The sequence below is a fragment of the Pyricularia grisea genome (genome assembly GCF_004355905.1).
Source record: "Pyricularia grisea strain NI907 chromosome V map unlocalized Pyricularia_grisea_NI907_Scaffold_10, whole genome shotgun sequence".
NCBI classification, from domain to species: domain Eukaryota; kingdom Fungi; phylum Ascomycota; class Sordariomycetes; order Magnaporthales; family Pyriculariaceae; genus Pyricularia; species Pyricularia grisea.
Genome location: NW_022156722.1, coordinates 1151543 through 1169108, shown reverse-complemented (window position 1 = coordinate 1169108; position 17566 = coordinate 1151543). Strand labels below are relative to the sequence as shown.

Sequence of the window (17566 nt, the reverse complement as noted above, 5' to 3'; positions counted from 1 at the left end):
GTTGATATGGTTGTGATTCGCATTGTAATGTTAGCCTTTCGATAGACCGACTGCAGGTCAGACATGAAAGTAGTGGAGTCGCCCTGGGGACGGGACAAACAAGACAGGCCCGTATTGACAGCGGTTCACTCGGGAGCTAACCGAGACAAACCACAAACCATTCCCATGCCTGCCCCACGTTCTCACGTTCTATTGAATGAAGAAACATTCAAGGGCCAAAAAGGGTTACATTGACCTGTCAAATCGAAGATATGCTTAGCATTCACCGTTGAGTGCCCAGCCCGGTTAACTCGTTCGTTCTCCATGCAGCTGAGATTTGTCCCACACACCATTCTCGCTCCATCACCTCCACTGCAACATGCATCCAACGGCGAACCGGGTCTCTAGCCCCTCGCCACCACGCTCCTTCCTGGATTGATTGATCTACTATAGTTGTGGCACAAGTCGGTCTGTTTTCATTTTGTCCCTTTGTCGTTTTTTTTTTCCCCTTGGGAACCGTCTCGGCACATTGTAGGATCCGTCTGTTTCTGACTTTGTTTAGTGTCTCTGCCACTCCAAAGTTTAAAAAACCAAACAGTGATCCCTTTTTTTTTCCTCTCGAAAGAAAAACAAAAGAAAAAAAAAACAGTCAAGAGTTTCCCACCCTTCTCCTTTTCTTTTGCCCATCATGATGTTTAGGCTCAAGATGGAGTTGATCGCCAGCGCCGCCGTGCTTTCAAGCATTGCGTCCGGCCTTGATGTCAACGTCGCCAGGAGTTTGTCGGGCGTCTGTCCTCGGGACACCGAGTATGCCAAGCTCGGCTGCAGCCTGTCGCCCGAGTCCAAGATGTACTTTCCTGGCTCGGCCGAGTTCACAGCTGCATCCACCCGATGGTCAAACCTTGCCCCGCCCACGGTTGACGTTGTGGTTGTACCAGCCACCGAGGATGACGTCTCCAAGACTGTGAGTACTTTTCTCTCTTCTTGTTCTGGTGCTTGATGATCCGTTCTAGATGATCGACTAGGTGCTTTTTTTAAATTAGTGAAATAGGGTGACGCGTGGTTGTGTCCACGGTCACGAACCTATCTATGCAAGTACTCAACTGACACGTTGCGTCCCCGCAGGTTAAATACGCCAACAAGAATAAAAAGCCTTTCTTGGCATACAATACCGTCCATGGAAGCCTCACAACCTTGGGGCGCATGAACGGTGGTATTGAGATCTTCCTCAACCAACTCAACGGCATCGAGATAGCCCCTGACGGGCAGACCGCCAAGCTGGGTGGCGGCGTCCGGTCCAAGGATGTAACCAATACGCTGTTCGCCGCAGGGAAGCAGACCGGTAAGCCGCAAAAGCCCGCCTTCTTTAGGATCCCGCACCTTCTAGATGCCGATCAACTTCGAACCAGAGCGCTGATCAGAGCGAACCAGTCACTGGCACGTGCGAGTGCGTCTCCATGATGGGTCCTGCCCTTGGAGGTGGCCATGGGTGGCTTCAGGGTCACTATGGTCTCGTGGCCGACAACATCATCTCCTTCAACGTGGTGCTTGCCGATGGATCCCGCGTCACAGTCGACAAGTCCTCGGATCTGTTTTATGCCCTAAAGGGCGCCGGCCATAATTTTGTCATCGTCACGTCCATCGTCGCCAAGATCTACGATGTGACGCAGCCCAACTGGGCCATCAACACCATGGTTTTCAGCGGCGACAAGGTCGAGGCTGTGTATGCTGCCGCCAATGAGCATTTCGTCAAGAACGGCAACCAGGACACGGCGCTCATCAACTGGTCCTACTGGCTCAACAGCGCGGACCTGGACCCAAACAACCCAATCATCATATTCTACATCATCCAGGAGGGCGTCGACGTCGTAGACAAGGCCTACACCGACCCCTTCACCGCCATCGGACCCATGGTCTCGACCCCGGAATCCGGCAACTACACACAAGTCTCAGGCTGGGCCGGGGTTGCCGACACGGCCCCGCCCTGCCAAAAGGACGGCAAGGCGAACCCGCGCTTCCCCATCTACCAGGAGCGATACAACGCGACGGCGATGCGCCAGGCCTACAATCTGTACGCGTCGCAGGTCGGGCCGGCCGACAGCCCCTTCCACGGCAGCATCTTCATGTTTGAGGGGTATTCAGGCCAAGGCATGCGCGCCGTGCCGTCCGACTCGACGGCGTTTGCGCATCGGAGCGAGAACCTGCTCAATGCGCCGCTGATCCAGTACCAGCCGGGCTCGGCGGAGCTGGACGCGCGCGCCGAGAAGCTCGGCAACGACCTCAGGCAGATCCTGCAGGACGGAACCGGGCGCACGGGTCTGCCGCCCGCATATGTCAACTATGGGTATGGCACAGAGCAGCAGACGCAGTTTTATGGTGCTCAGCCCGGAAGGATCGAGAAGCTGTGCAAGCTCAAGAAAAAGTATGACCCGAATGGCCGATTTAACTTTTATGCGCCGTTGCAGTGTGGCAAGGGTGCATACTAGACTGGATGCTCAAGCGGCTTGTAGAGTTGCGAATCACTGTTTTATGTAACATGGTGAGCGAATCGTGCTGGAAGCATGATTCAGAGGATAACGTACATAATCGAGATAAATACACATACCTCATGTACATACCTACTCTTTACATTGTTACAGAAGTTAAATATGATACCAGTCCCCATGAACTATCAAATAAGTTACCTGATGACCGGAATTCGGAATCACCAAAAAATAAAAAAAGCCTCAATGATACAGCGAAGGTTGAGCCAGGTTTTCGGCAATGTTTAAATAAATTACGTGTCCGTGTATAGGGCCACGAAATGTACAAAAAGCAACTCAAGTCAGGATATTCCCTGTTTCGCCCCCCGACAGGGTCCAAAATGGCGACCTCGAAGTGGGCAAGGCGGGGTTGACACGTCCAGCTTCCACCATCTCCGCTAATTTAGTCGAGTCTAGAATTGAATCCGCGTTGCGGTGGGGCCAGTTTATTTCATCTAACAAACCTCTGGATTGGCCAAAGTATGCGCAAAGTCTTAGTCAATGGTTGCGGTATCTGTACATCACATACGCGAACATCCCCCTTCCCACAGGTTTGTTCGCTTGAAACCGAGATTGTAGTTGCAGGCGTACTACGTCAAGCTTACACGTACGCCACGAGGGCTGTACATGAATTGAGCGCTCAACAAGCTTCCCCATGACCCGAGTTTTTTCATCGGTTATCCCGGCCGGAACGAAGAAAGCCGTACTGCCCGACGTCGTAAAGTTTAAGTTTTCCCTTTTCTTTTCCCCATTCTTTCTATTTGTGCTGCATGCATATTTCCTCGTCATGTCAAACTCGATTCGAAAGACTCAAGTAACTTCACGCTACCTTGACCAGCGATGGCTTCCCGCTCAAACGCGCTAGAAAAGCAACTTTAATGTATTACCCAAAAGATCGACTTTTTCGTCCAAGCTCGTTAGATTAAGACGTGTTGAAATCCTTGAAGATTTTTACTGTGTTCATCGCCAAAATAAAAAAGAAAAAAAAATCTTGTGCGAAAAGTTTCCACTCTGCGACGCATTCTCGCCATGGCTGAGGTCAACGAGACGACTGCGCTGACAAAGGCGACGGCGCAAAATCGTCACAAGGATGCCATTCACACAACGGCCAGGTCTGAAGTAAGCGCCAGCGAGCCGGCCGGCAAACGGGATTCTGGCTCGGAGCGGCAAGTTCCCATGAGTGATGATGGCATACTGGAGATGGGAGAGGAGGAGTGGAAGGCGGCGGAGAAGAGTCTTGTGCGGAAGCTGGATATGCTGTTGATGCCAACACTGTGGATCCTCTACCTGTTCAACTACCTCGACCGTACAAATATCTCACAGGCCAAGCTCAGCACCTTTGAGAAGGATCTAGGGCTGGTGGGGGACCAGTTCAACGTTGCCGTGTCCATCCTCAATGTTGGCTACATGCTGATGCAGTTGCCGTCGTAGGTGCCCCTATCGAGTTCAACCCCTGGACTAATAACCGACAGATCATCAAACAAAGACCGCTAACGCAATCAAACAAAAAGAAACATGCTCCTCACCCTTGTCCGCCCCTCCATCTACATCCCCTTCTGGACCTCTCTCTGGTCCATCGTGTCGGCCTCCACCGCCAGCGCAAACACCTTCAGCCACCTGGTGGTGATCCGCTTCTTCCTCGGCTTCGTCGAAGCCCCCTTTTCGCCTGGCGCAATTTACCTGATGACGTGCTGGTACCCGCGCCGCGAGCTGGCTCTGCGCATATCCATCTTCCTGACTGGCCTGCCGATCGCCACCGCCTTCTCTGGCCTCATCGCAGCGGGGGTCCTGGCCCGGCTCGAGGGCGCGAGGGGCATCGCGGGATGGCAGTGGCTCTTCATCGTCGAGGGGGCCGGCAGCTTCGTCTTTGCGCTGACGTCGCTGCTCCTGCTGCCAGACTTTCCGGACCAAAAGAGGCGCAGGTGGTCGCTCGTGCGCTGGCTCGTCACGGAGCGCGAGAGGCGCGTCGCCGAGGAGAGGATCCGCCGCGATCGGGTTTCCCTGCCAGTTGCGGAAGAGAAGGGCGTTTTTTACGGGTTGAAGCTCGCGGTGTTTGATGTTCGGACGTGGATTTTTGTAAGTTTGCATAGACGAAAACGGTCTTCACCAGCAAATTTGAAAAAAAAAAAAGGAATCACTCATATTAACGCCAAACAAACAAAAACAAAAACAACTAGGTCCTAATGGTAACAGCCAATCACGCCGCCTACGGCTTCATCAACTTCTTCCCGACCATCGTCAAGGGCTTCAAGCTTGGGGGCCAGACAGAAACGCTCCTGTTGACGGCGCCACCGTACGTGGTGTCGGCCTTTGTCTTGCTGTACGTCGGCATATCGTCCGACAAAAAGAACGAAAGGGGTCTGCACATTGCCATCCCGCAGATGATCGCCTGCGCGGGCTTCATCATCACGGCGGCGACGCAAAACGGACCGGCGAGGTACGCGGCCGCGTTCCTGTACATCTCGGGCAGCTTCGCCAGCCTGGCGCCGCTGTATTCGTGGACGAGCTCGACGCTCGGCAAGACGCCGCAGCAGCGGGCTTGCGCGGTGGCCATCGTCAACCTCGTCGGTCAGCTGGGCAACATTGTCAGTCCTTATTTCTTCCCGTCCGGGGATGCGCCTAGGTATTTGCTAGCCAACATGCTCATGATGATGTGCTCGGCCATCGTCGTGGTGGCGAGCGTCGTCATGAAGGCCATGCTGAAGCGGGCCAACGCGGAGCTCCTGAGGAACAACCCTGCGGCTGTGGTTTATACCCTGTAAAAGCTAGGGAAGAAAATCTGCTGGGAGAGGCTAGTTGGTCCAACGACTTGTTTGTTACCCGTCGGCTTACGGTCAAAGAGACCCTTCTGAGAGTGAGAACAATAGATGATATAGTGGTTTTTTTTGGGGGGTTTTTTTTTGCAGCAAACATTGTAAAGCGCATTCTTTGCTTGAATCAATATCAAACCTCTGTATATCTCAATACATAAGACATATTTAGTATAGAATATAGAATCTAGACCATGAACCGTCAGAACCGCATGAGTGTGTCATCATCCCAGTGCAACATATATCCAAAAGCCCATTTTACTTCTTTTCCTCATCACCAACGGCAACGAGCCGTCCAACGACGAGGTACTTGCTCTCAAACCTCTCCTCCCAATCCCTGAGGGCATCCATCTCATCCGGGCCCAGGTCGTCCAGCTTGTCGAGCGGGCCGTTGAGGTCGAGGGTAAGCATGTCCTGGTCGAAGCTGTGGTTCGCCAGGCCGCGGCTGGCATCCCTGCCCGCAAAGTTTTCGTAAGGCCCTCCGGGTCCGTAAAAGTTGCGACCGGCCGTCACGTCAAAGACACGGCCGCGCACGGCCAGGTAGACGGGCTTGCCGTCCTTGCCGTCGTAGTTGATCAGCGTCGGGGGCGTAAAGGTCTGGAAGACGGTGGCGGGTGCCTCCCGGGGCATGGCGGGCGGTGGGGTGGGGCGGAAGATGGTGTAGAGCGTGTAGGCCACCACGGCGAGGAGGATGATGTTGAGAGGGGTGAAGAAGCTGCCTCTGTAAAGGGGGTGGGATAGTGGCGATTAGTAGAAGGCACAAGACAGAGAGGCTTGGGTGCCAAAGGGAGAGCGGGAACATCTTACTCGGTGGGTGGTTGCTCTGCAAGCTTCTTGGCCTCTTGGGCTACTCGCTGCTCAACGTAATCCATGGCGATGGCTTGAGTGGCTCGAGGCGATGATTGGTGATGCAATCGGCGGGGTCGACGGGTTGTTGCAACAGCCAGATGCTTCTTGAGGGGCGTCTTGATCGAATATTAAATAATTCTGTCAAACGTTAATCGGAATGGCCGGTAAATAAATGGACCGCAATTGCGATGGGTCAGGCCTGAAGAAGGCTCCGGAATGTCGTGCTGCTGTCGGAATCGGGTTGTTCGGTCGGAATTCAACTGCGTGGGCGAGTAACTTTTCCGACTTGGTTGGTGAAGGGAAGAGCCGAATGGGGCACAAGCTTACAGCACAACACAAGAAACCCCACTAACATCGCCGAAAGGTCCCCACTTTACTGATGAGCTCACCTGCAGCGGCATGCAAACTTAAACTTCCAGACACCTCAACAATAAACTCCACTTTGCGTCCCCAATTCCCCAATGAATATTCTTTGTACACCGCAACCACGTGGTTTGAAAAAAGAAAGGATCAAGGGATACAGAAAGCCAATTTCCCATCATTGAAATTTATCGAGAATACTAGACTTAAATATTTGGATGGATAGGCACAATACAAACAAAATATCTTTGACAGCATTTCTCCGTTAAGAATGGAATCCTTTGGACCAGTCGTCTTCACTGGCACCGAGACGTTACACCAACCTGACGGCAGCGACCCTCCGCCAAAGTTTGTCAGGCTCACAGAGGAACAGCGCCAGCGTGTCAGGACACTGCGAAGAGATGCCTACATGACATTTGCTGAAATACATGCCGTCACCGGCTTTTCGGAAACGCAGATCCGGCGCGCTATCAATGGCCCGAGTAGACCACCTCGTAGGATGGGCAGGCCACCCAAGACGCCAGAGCAGCGAGTCGCTGATAAGGCCGCGAGGGAGGCTGCCAAGGCTGCCGAGCTGGCCAGGTTGGCTGAGGAATCGTTTGCGGAGCAGGAGCAGGCCGAATGTCAAGATGGTGCATTTCCTCAGCGAAGTCCACCGCTGCAAACCGTAACGCCCGATGCTCGCCCCGAGACTCCGGATTTGGCGGCTGTGGCTCGGCATGTTCGGGATCCTATTTCCATTCAGCGGTCTTCCGCATATCCGGAGGCTAGGGCTCCGGCGGCGGTAGAGAAACAACAAGACCAAGGAACCTTGGCCAATCCCATGGAGATTGATGATGAAGAGAGCCCGCCACCACAGACTCCCAGCGTTGCCCCGATTCTCCCAGAAACTTCTCAGACCATCACACCGGCGATACAAACTCAGACACCAATACCTGCCCCGTCACATCCTGCTCCCACCATTACAAATGCCTCTCCTCAATATCCCACGCAGTCAACGCAATCCCAGGGCCCGATATCTGTTCCACCGTCTCCTGCACAAACAACCGATGACCCAGCCATCGTATCTCCAGAGGTAGCTCAGGGTTCAGACATACCAGGTCCTATCGGCAATCGGCCTATCGGGGCTTTTGCATTGCCATTTCCTCAGGCGCAGCAACATCTGCCGCCGCCACGGCAGCGGAAAAAGATCTTCATCGTTTGGTGTGAGATGGCTCGCTCGTTTGGACGGAACAAACCTCCGACCGCCATGATCGGCGTATATTCTACAAGAAACTTTGCAAATGAGCACGGCTGTCGTGTCATTCGACAGTATTGTCTCAATGGCAAGTGCAAAGTCCCTCAACCCAAGTGGTGGGTGGAAGAGAGAGACCTGCTGGAAGAAGGTGACCCTGGGATATATTGGCCATCTTGCTAGCTCATTTGTCCCCTTGTTTAGGACAAATCTTCAAGCTACTAGAACTAGGGCTGAGTCTGGTTGATGCCATCATGCACTTGAATCTGAACGAGGAGGCATGGCTGAGGCTGACATCGTTGTTAGCTGCCTGGATCTATGCAAGATCTACAGGGCTTCTCGTCATTGAAAACCCTGCCACATGACACACGCCAAGCTTTGGGGTTCTCTGACCATGATGGCGATTCTGATGTCTCAAAAAAACCTCTATTCGGGTAGACTAATTTGGCCACGATGGCGTTTTGGAAAGTGTACTTCTCATATCGTCCTTTGTGCCTGATTATTATTAGCACATCACCCAGACGTCTTGAATCGTTTGCTTCATAGGTTGGGCATATGTTCGATTGTTTATCTGTTTGCATTCAAACAATGTCAACGAAGCAAATGCGCCTTCAAAATCAGAATGATCATTGGTCACAACCAACATGCGGCACGCGAACGATACACAAGCCACTCTGACTTGGCGGGGTAGGTGACATCACCAGACTGAGCTGTCTAACACTTTTCTGTCCCCCAGGGCACATCGTCAATGTGTCGCACCTGCATATTCCCCCTTGTCGCTGGTCACGGCAAGCAAACCTGCTTTTTGGAAAGTCCGCCCTAGGACGTTTTGTGCTGGTTGCACTATTGAGCGCTGCGTGCATTAAAACACAGCTTCTGCCCTCTTTGGTTTGTCAACGTTGTTCTGCACAATTTACACCTACAAACCTGTCATCAAATTCATCTCTAGAACGATAATACCTCTAATTTCACACAAACCACCATTTTCCGACGACTCAGAACAACACAACCAACATGGACTTCCTCAAGAACGTCACCGGCGATAAGGATGCCGCCCAGAAGCCCCAGACCGAGCAGCAGCAGACAACCAACACCGCAGCTGGCGGTGGCGGTTTCATGGACAAGTTGAGCGGATTCACTGGTGGCGATCAGAAGCCTGCGACTGGAACCCAGGAGTCGTCCTCGGGAGGCTTCATGGACAAACTGAACAGCATGGCCGGCGGCGGCAAGGAGAGTGAGAAGAACGAGGATGCCCTCGACAAGGGTAAGTCTGTCCTTTGTGCACAAGTCGCTGTTGTTGTCATTTATTTATTCTCCTTTTCGGCTTTAAAACATTTCGTGGCGTCGCGGCCGAGAAACTGTAAACTAATTCAGAATTTTCGTCACGAATGTTTAGGTATCGACTGGGTTCAGGAGAACGTCATGGGCCAAGGACAGCAGAACAACGAGAGTGCGATTGAGCAGGCCAAGGACAAGCAGATTGCGGGCTTCATTAGGGACCAGTACAAGACTACTACTGGTTCTGACTTTCCCATCAAGGAGAAGGAGACCTGAGTGGCCTTTTCTTTTTCTCTGAATTGTTTAGGGGTGGCCCTTAGTCATGATTTATGTCCGCGGAAGCCAGTGGTGCATATTTTAACCCGTGGCTGATGAAACGTGTAAACATGGGCATCGTGATCTTTTTTGTTAGAAAGCAAGAAAACGTCTTTCTTGCCGAAACACCATTACGGCGTGGAATAAACAATTCGATTCTTGTTTGAAATGCCAATTCGATCTGCACACAATTGCCGTGAGCTGCAACAGTACGAGTAAGGAATTTACGGATAGCCGTCTATGATTGATGAATTCCCTAGCTACTTAGGTACCCAGTAAGTAAGTACCTTGCCTTAGGTGATGGATTCATGAACTCACAAAGCACTGGGCATCAATATTGAGAACCGGATGCGGTTGTGAAATGTCAACCCAAACAATATGACCAACTCCGAACAATCTTGATCGCCACCTCTAGTGGATAAACTGCCAATCTGTGATTTGCTATCGCCAAGAAACTTGGGAGATGCAAATCTCTTGCTTCAAGCTTTCTTGACAGTTTCTGGGTCTGACGGGAGGAGGGCCGCATGAACCCATGGGAATCTTATGTAAGGAAGTAAGTTAGGTACTCAAGGTACTTACTGTACATGCAACGTGGAGCTCAACCGGGTATTGAGGGGTGGGTTTGGAATTCAGTTCTCCCTACGACAAGAACCCCTGTAACAAAGAATCAGCGTGATTTGCTCAGCATGTGAGCGGAATCTTCACTCGATACTGCGCACCAAGTCTATCATAGACAAATAAATATAAGGTAGGTAGCTACCTACTACTATGGCACGCCTCTAGTACCAAATCGTCCAATAACGGGTAACGCAGGCCTGGCATTCTGAAACACTAATGATTGTTAACATGGAGTTGGAGATAAAACAATGGGACTGCAACGCATTACCGACTTATACCCGGTCAAGCCGGTCTATGATACTTGAGAACGAAAAGCAATAACAATTAATTAGTATACGGATAACGAAATTTCGCCACGAGCAGCTGCTGGTTTGTATGGCAGTCCTTTTTACGAATTAACTGCAAGTGAAGTGAGTATCGTTGGTTTGGTTGGAAAGGAAGCGGTAAAATTCCCTGTTCGCGACAAAAGGGGGCTCAATTTCGTTTGGCGTCGTCTTTTCGGCACCCCACTTTAGAGCCCTCCGACCCCTGAAAAATTGGAGGAGACGTGTTTGAACCTTGACCGAATTCGGCATCATCACAGACACCGGAAAACGGCATCACTCTCACCGTCCACACCAAAGGATGTACTATGGCGGTGCCGGACTTTTTTTTGTTGCCTTGTCAATGTTGCCTTTTGACAGTATTTCTAGCCCCCACCATGTCTCATGCATAACCTTACCGCAGTTCTTAATCACATCAAGCTTTTTTTTTTTTTTTCCCCCAAAGGAACAAAATGTTTATTGCCCCAAATCGTAAGCCCTCAATAGTTCAGCTTGATTTCACGGCAGGCCTGCCTTGGCTTCCATGCTCGACGCTGTGTATACCTGGGAACAAATACTAGGAACCATGCACTTCTAGCGGGGAAAGGGACACAAAGAAGACAAGGAAGAACGAGGGAATATAGTGAAGGATTGACCATTTGCTTGCGAGACTAGACCTTCGTGTAGACTATTTATCCAGCTTGCGATATCAACATAGATAATAACTCAATCGAAGCTTCCAACTTCTGGTGTCGTTTTCTAATTACTTGTTGTATTTTTCCATTGGTGGCAATCGGAAAGACATCCGAAGCCCATCCCATCTTGTGCTGTAATACTTGTACCCATGTACCATGCAAGTCATGGTATGTGTGTGCTATGAGGAACGATGTCTGGTAGGGATAACGAACAACCAATACCCATGGGCCAAAACCCACCCCTCAATCCCCAAACGTCTTCTCGTTTTATGATGAGGTAACTGTCTACCCACGCAACCACGCCATAAATTCTAACAAGCGATCCCACCCAAGGTCATTCGGGCACATGTTGCTTGCTGTCACAGCCGATGGTCCCGCACCCTTGCTGGCAGGGGGGTGGGTCGTTTTTTCATCGCTAGCAGGTATCAAATGTCTCAAAACGGCAGGATACCCATAAGTGGACGCCTTTGGGAATTTAAGCAAAATGGATGGAACGAAGGTGATGTTCCGCTAAAAGCTCACCTACTCCCGTGGGGTTTTCTTGGCCTTTCTTTTCTTTCCTTTCTACGTTTTGTACCTGTTACCACCAACCATCAATCTCTCATTATCCTGTCTTTGTTTGTCTCTGTATCGTGCGGCAGGCCGTCAAATCTTTCGCGTGTGTGCTGTTTATAGTATCGATACCTCTATCCTCTTGTCAATCTTTACCTGTTCGTTTTTTTATCACTCATTCAAGAGCAGGCGGGTTACATTCCTTTATTTTTCTTTTTAATTGGAATATTTTTTGAGATTTTATACTCTCCACAGCCAAGACACAACAAAGTCAGAATGATGGAACCAACCAAGCAAAGGCACGACTATGCCAACATCGAAGACCATGACGATAATCTCTCTAGCACAGAGGTTGAGGAGTCACTGATGGGAATGGATGAGGAGAAAAACTACAGCCGCCGAGACCAGATGATGCCGTCGAGGAGACCAAAGACGCTCGCCGCCAAGCTGCTTGCGCCCTTCAAGTCCGGCAGGTGGCTGATTGACACAGCGCTCCTGCTCGTCATTATAGGTCTGCTGGTCAAGGACAAGTGGAAGGATGTGGAAAACCCGTGGCAGTTTGGAGGGGACATCACTGGCGTTGGGCCGAGATGTATGATTCATTCAGTTTTTCCCTTCCTCGGAAAGATTTGAGAAAGGACCTCGACTAACAGCTCAAACTACCCATTTCCAGTCTCGTCACAAATTCAAACGTTCCACATCGACCAGTCCTATGCACCATACAACACATCCGAGTTCTTCAAGCCGGAAGTCTTGCAGCGATGGAACTCTCTAATGCCCAAGGGCATGGGCTTCCAGTGGGTTAACGATACGCACAAGTACCATGACCTCCCGACGCCCATCATGTGGGACGAGGGCATGACCGTCTTCACCACTTCGGTGACGCACAACCTCCACTGCCTGGTAAGTTATCTTTTCGACTTTGGAATAGTATTTCCTAGTTGCATCTGTGTCAGTTTGCAGTCGTGATTAATTAACACGACTCCCTCCAAAAAAACAGTTCGCCATCGTGCAGACCTACTCAGGCCTCAAGTCGGGCCACGAGATACCCGACGACCACCACTGGCACATGATCCACTGCTTCGACTACATGAGGCAGGCCATCATGTGCTCGGCCGACATGGCCCTCGAGGGCCTCGAGACTACCTTCCCCGATCACAACGGTGGCTCCGACGGCTGGGATTCCAAGCACGTCTGCAAGGACTGGAACCAGGTCAAGGAATATCTCGAGAGCGTGCGGGCTTATGACGATCAGCTTATTTACTAGGCTGCTGTTGATGCTTTTTTCCAGGAATGATTTGAGGAAATAGAGGGTTTTTTTTTGTGTTTAAGAAAAAAAAAACCGTGTTGCTCTGGTAGCCTTTTTCGATAATAATACCACCCACGCGAAATGTTCACCATGCTGCGTTCACCATGCTGCGTCGCCAAAACGTTTAAATTGGTTTTCTTTTTTTTTTTTTTTTTCTTCTTTTTTTTCTCCACCTTGCTGTAATCCACGCAGTTTTGGTCGGAAGTCCCTAACCCAGACGCTGGAGAAATGACTACCTAGGTAGACTAGGGACAATTCTGACGCGGTTTGACGGTCGAACCCGTTACCCAGCCGGAATCGGCTAACCCAATTAATTTGATGCATGTATGGTCAGCACCACCTATCTCCCACTTACCTTCAACTTCCGAAGCAACAGGTCGTCCGTGCCCTGTTCGACCCTGCATCGTAATCAGGACAGTCACGCCAACTGTACGACACAGGTAGCTCAAAGTTCAGTATGTTCCTTGACGAATATTTGCAGCTCGCATTGAACAAACAGCTCCCATCAATTCCTGCAACACTTTGCTACAGATTTCGCCGGGAGCGCTGCGTTATGTACCTCGGTTGATGTAATTTCGCCTTGATTTCTGATTGACCAATGTGAATCAGCCAATCTGACGGTACTGTACTCGAAGAATAAATAACTATTTCATAATAATACGCTTAGCTTTATTCGCCTCCACTATGAAGTAAATGATGCACCAACTTGGTAGGTGTCACGCAAAGCAAATTAATTCCCGAGCCAATCACCTCGTCTTTAACCACCAAGCGTTGCGGTTTCCCCAGAATCCGCCGAAGCTTGGCCGCCACTGCAGAATCCATCCATTAATGGCACCACCTTTCAACCCTGCTCAAGAATGTGTTGCCGCCTCCATCTTTTCTCCTTCCCCTCTTTTTTTTTTAGGTAAACTGGTGTAAACAAAAACAAAAACCCTGAATATCACCTTAGACACCCGGAAACGCCGGAAAAACACCACCAACGTAAGTACCGCCAGGAATCTCGTCTTCCTATATGTTATCTTGCATCAGTTTACCAGGTGAATACAGCTGTCTGACCTTCTCAACCCTTCAAGACACCCTCACCAGTCCTGTGCATAAATACAACAATGGTCCAGACACGATCCGCCTCATCGACCGCGGTGCCGCGCCTGTCGCCCCCACCTCCTTCACCAACAAAGCGACGAGTCTCGAACCGCAGCGCCTCCAATACACCCGGGCCCACCTCGGCTCCGGCGGCGGAGGAGGAGGCGACACAGCCGTCGACAGGCCTCCGCGGCGGTAACAGCATCAGCGCCGCCGCCACCCCAAACATACTCTCGCACACGCCATCCACCATGGCTCTTGCGTGGCTCGCAATCTCTCTACCGTTGGTCGCTTGGGACACGGGATACATCATGCTGCGGCCGCACAGCATGCCGGGCGGGTCGTGGCACTCGCCGATATGGACGCCGTACGCGCTTTACGGTCGCGTCGACTACGTCTACGGCCGCGAGCGCTGGGAGGCTGGCGACGGCTTCTGCGGCGCCCAGGGCACCATGAACATTGTCGAGTCGCTCATGTACCTGGCGTACCTGTGGATCTGGTACAGCAACAAGACTGCGACACCCGCGGCCGGCGCTAGCGGCGGCAGTGGTGTAGCTAGTGCTAGGGGTGCTGTCACGGGCAGGTCGGCGGGGCTGGCTATGCTGCTTATGTTTTCGGCCTGCGTCATGACGGTCAGTAAGACGGTGCTGTACTGGCTCAATGAGAGCTGGTCGGGTTTCCACGGCATCGGGCACAACACGGCGAGGGACTTGGTTGTGCTGTGGATTATTCCAAAGTATGTGCTTAGGCTTTTCGTTATTGTTTTTGTGTGGGGTTTAGCGTTGGTGAAATTCTGCTGACACTTATACTTTTCTTTTTACTGCAGTGGCGCTTGGCTCGTCGTCCCGACCTATCTTATCTATACTTACGGTCGCGAAATACTCGATTCTATGGCCCCATCGACTCATCTCGCCACTGAGAAGTTGAAGTGATCGGATCACATAGGGATTTCAGATTTCAGATGAGAAATTCCCGAGTACTTATTCATGTGTTGTAATCACAGCGTACATACCAAGATGGAGGTTGTGAATCGGGTTAATTGTACGTTACCAGGAGTCGCGAACCGTGTATTTATTTCTCACGGGTGGAGCACATAACATGATTTGGGACACACATGTAATACGGGCGCTTTTTGACCTGGCTTAAATGACGCTATTTTTCTTTTTATGCTCATTAAATTCGTGACGGCTATATACAAAAAAAATTTCGACGTGTTATTGTTCCCTCTTAGTCGATCTTGATGTTCATCTTGCCAATGTGCTTCTTGTTCCACATGTACTCGTACGCCTCCTTGATCTGGTCAAGCGAAAAGACAGTCTTGTCCATGACGGGGTGGATGTTGTTGACCTCGATGGCGCGAACCATATCCTCCATCATGCTTCTGGGACCGACGTAGGTTCCCCTGATGGTGCAGATGCTGCTCAAGCTGGAAATGACGCTAGGCATCTTCTCACCTGCGGCGCCGCCCAGGAATCCAATGACGGAGATGATGCCCTCATACTTGATGGCCTTGAGTGACTGCTCAAAGGTGCCAAGCCCACCAACCTCGATGATGTTGTCAACACCCTCGCCGCCCTTGGTCAGCTTGCGCGCCGTCTCGCCCCAGTTCTTATCCTCGTTGTAGTTGATGACGTGGTCCGCGCCCAGCTTCTTGAGCAGGTCGAGCTTGTCCTGCGAGCTCGAAGTCGCGATGACGGTGCAGCCGGCCGCCTTGGCGAACTGCAGCGCAAACAGCGACACGCCGCCCGTGCCCTGCACCAGCACCACGTCGCCCGGCTTGACGGGCTTGCAGCCGTACAGAGCATTCCAGCTGGTCAGGCCGGCGCAGGTGAGGGATGCCGACTCGACAAAGTCGAGGTTCTCGGGCGCGCGCACGAGGCCCGTCTCGGCGAACACTCCGTACTGCCTCAGGGTGCCGTCGAGGACGCCGCCGAGACCGGTGGCGGACGACGAGAGAGTCACGGCTCCGTGCTGGTGGCCCTGGTTGAAGAGCGTGACGACGCGGTCGCCCACCTTGAACTCCTTGACCTTGCTGCCCACCTCGATGACCTCGCCGGCGCCGTCGGAGCCCGCGACCACTGGCAGGTCGAGAGGGAATGGGTACTGGCCGCGAGGGATGATGAGGTCGCGGTAGTTGAGAGACGCGCCGTGCAGCTTGACCAGGACTTCGTTCTCACCGGGCTTGGGCACGGGGGCGTCGGTCTCGAGCTTGAGGTCGTCGAACGCCCTGGTGGAGCCGGTGATTACCAGCTGCTTTTGTGTTGAAGGGGCCATGATTTGGGTGTGTGATGGATGTGTTATTAAGAGGGTTTGGTATAACAAACAGTTAAGGTATAGAATAAAATATTGCAATATCTGATAGTATACAAACTTGGATGAAATTCTTTTCTATACGCCCTGTTCAACTTAATCCTTCCGTCTGAAACTATTGCAGCAGCGCTTGGTTATATAGTACCTCCCGTCTCCAAGATAATGTTGTTCCGACCGCCATCATTAGTAAGTAGTCGCCCCATCTCATCCACGAAAAAAGTGCCCAGTTGTGGAGATTATACCATTGTACCACGTACTAATGTTGCAAACCATATCACAAATGCGCGGGAAAACTAGCACCCGCCCAAAAAGTTCCATAGTCTTCCAAAGACGCCCCGCAATTATCGAGTGCCAGTAAGAGTGACATCATGAATCCATCTACTGAAAAACACAAAGATCGAGTCCCGTTTCTATGGAGATTGATTTCCACGCGATCCTTGACAAAATGACCCACATTTGCAGCCTGTCACCGACGGGAGACTCCTTGGGAGTTACGATACACAAATTAGTCTGTCTGATCATCGCCACCGCCCTGATTGTGTCACCGCTCTTGCTATCTGTTGGTTGGATGTTGGAGAATTTCGAACTGTGGTCGTTTGGGTGACTCGCACGGTTTCTTTTTTTTTTTTTTTTTTTTGGTGTGTTTTCTTTAAGCTGCACACGTCAGATTCTTATGCCTTTCAAGGTGCTTATTGGGCCAAGGCAAGCCGCGCACCATGACTCGATACAGTGAAAGAGCCAAGAAGGAAACTCAATCTGAGAGCCACACGAAAAGCCCGCTGATATCACTCAGTGGGTGCTAATCGGAAACACCGAAGTGGCATAGTGATGCAAATCGACAATTCTGTCTTGGTTTTCGGTGACCCAAAAGAATTTGGTGACTTGATTCACATCTCGAAGAGCAAGGGCCAACCTTGACATTCGCTGAGGAATTACACAGATTTGGCTGGTAATCAACGTGTTTTTCTTTTCTTTTGTCTCTTACTCAGTGAATCGCGGAAGACGAATCCCGCCATCAACAAGAGCCAGGACCAAATTCAAGTTTGGCCGGCTTCCAGGGAAGGCAAATACGAAAGACGACGGTCAAAAGTCCGTGTACCAGGTTCACAAGAGTACGAGACGCTTGGAAGCTGGTTATTCGAGCACAGAAGAAAAAAAAAGCCAGAAAAAGAAAGCGTTTGAATTGTCTACTGGTAGTAATTCGATTCCGAAATTAACTTGTATAAAGTTGGAGAAAGTATTACACGCCTCTACGATATTCAAAAATCAAAGATTCCGTACAGGGAACAGATGTTGCGAGTTCAGAGGCAGACAGCGAGACTGTACTACGGAGATACAAGGTCTCAATGC

General features: G+C 51.1%; 8 protein-coding genes across 8 annotated transcripts; 6 read left to right on the top strand and 2 right to left on the bottom strand.

The window, feature by feature from the left end:
- Positions 1 to 506: 506 nt before the first annotated feature.
- PgNI_11861 (uncharacterized protein) lies at positions 507 to 2465 on the top strand (the record flags this gene model as incomplete). Its single annotated transcript, XM_031131820.1, has 3 exons — positions 507 to 943; positions 1105 to 1321; positions 1411 to 2465. Exons 1-3 carry the CDS (start codon positions 668 to 670, stop codon positions 2463 to 2465), a joined length of 1548 nt encoding a protein of 515 aa, XP_030976342.1. The 5' UTR covers positions 507 to 667.
- Positions 2466 to 3015: 550 nt separating this feature from the next.
- PgNI_11860 (uncharacterized protein) lies at positions 3016 to 5443 on the top strand. Its single transcript, XM_031131819.1, has 3 exons — positions 3016 to 3928; positions 4013 to 4577; positions 4679 to 5443. Exons 1-3 carry the CDS (start codon positions 3531 to 3533, stop codon positions 5261 to 5263), a joined length of 1548 nt encoding a protein of 515 aa, XP_030976343.1. The 5' UTR covers positions 3016 to 3530; the 3' UTR covers positions 5264 to 5443.
- PgNI_11859 (uncharacterized protein) lies at positions 5323 to 6422 on the bottom strand. Its single transcript, XM_031131818.1, has 2 exons — positions 6119 to 6422; positions 5323 to 6032 (listed from the first exon to the last, which is right to left on the bottom strand). Exons 1-2 carry the CDS (start codon positions 6181 to 6183, stop codon positions 5570 to 5572), a joined length of 528 nt encoding a protein of 175 aa, XP_030976356.1. The 5' UTR covers positions 6184 to 6422; the 3' UTR covers positions 5323 to 5569.
- A 369-nt stretch (positions 6423 to 6791) lies between these two features.
- PgNI_11858 (uncharacterized protein) lies at positions 6792 to 7937 on the top strand (the record flags this gene model as incomplete). Its single annotated transcript, XM_031131817.1, has 1 exon — positions 6792 to 7937. One exon carries the CDS (start codon positions 6792 to 6794, stop codon positions 7935 to 7937), a length of 1146 nt encoding a protein of 381 aa, XP_030976518.1.
- A 440-nt stretch (positions 7938 to 8377) lies between these two features.
- On the top strand, positions 8378 to 9617 carry PgNI_11857 (uncharacterized protein). The gene is made up of 2 exons (XM_031131816.1): positions 8378 to 9018; positions 9151 to 9617. The coding sequence occupies exons 1-2, from the start codon at positions 8769 to 8771 to the stop codon at positions 9306 to 9308; spliced, it is 408 nt and encodes a 135-aa protein (XP_030976354.1). The 5' UTR covers positions 8378 to 8768; the 3' UTR covers positions 9309 to 9617.
- A 1662-nt stretch (positions 9618 to 11279) lies between these two features.
- On the top strand, positions 11280 to 13072 carry PgNI_11856 (uncharacterized protein). Its single transcript, XM_031131815.1, has 3 exons — positions 11280 to 12106; positions 12188 to 12417; positions 12515 to 13072. The coding sequence occupies exons 1-3, from the start codon at positions 11791 to 11793 to the stop codon at positions 12779 to 12781; spliced, it is 813 nt and encodes a 270-aa protein (XP_030976515.1). The 5' UTR covers positions 11280 to 11790; the 3' UTR covers positions 12782 to 13072.
- Positions 13073 to 13739: 667 nt separating this feature from the next.
- Positions 13740 to 15466, top strand: PgNI_11855 (uncharacterized protein). Its single transcript, XM_031131814.1, has 3 exons — positions 13740 to 13804; positions 13897 to 14642; positions 14733 to 15466. The coding sequence occupies exons 2-3, from the start codon at positions 13930 to 13932 to the stop codon at positions 14836 to 14838; spliced, it is 819 nt and encodes a 272-aa protein (XP_030976517.1). The 5' UTR covers positions 13740 to 13804; positions 13897 to 13929; the 3' UTR covers positions 14839 to 15466.
- On the bottom strand, positions 15134 to 16180 carry PgNI_11854 (uncharacterized protein; the record flags this gene model as incomplete). Its single annotated transcript, XM_031131813.1, has 1 exon — positions 15134 to 16180. The coding sequence occupies one exon, from the start codon at positions 16178 to 16180 to the stop codon at positions 15134 to 15136; it is 1047 nt and encodes a 348-aa protein (XP_030976516.1).
- Between the last annotated feature and the right edge of the window lie 1386 nt (positions 16181 to 17566).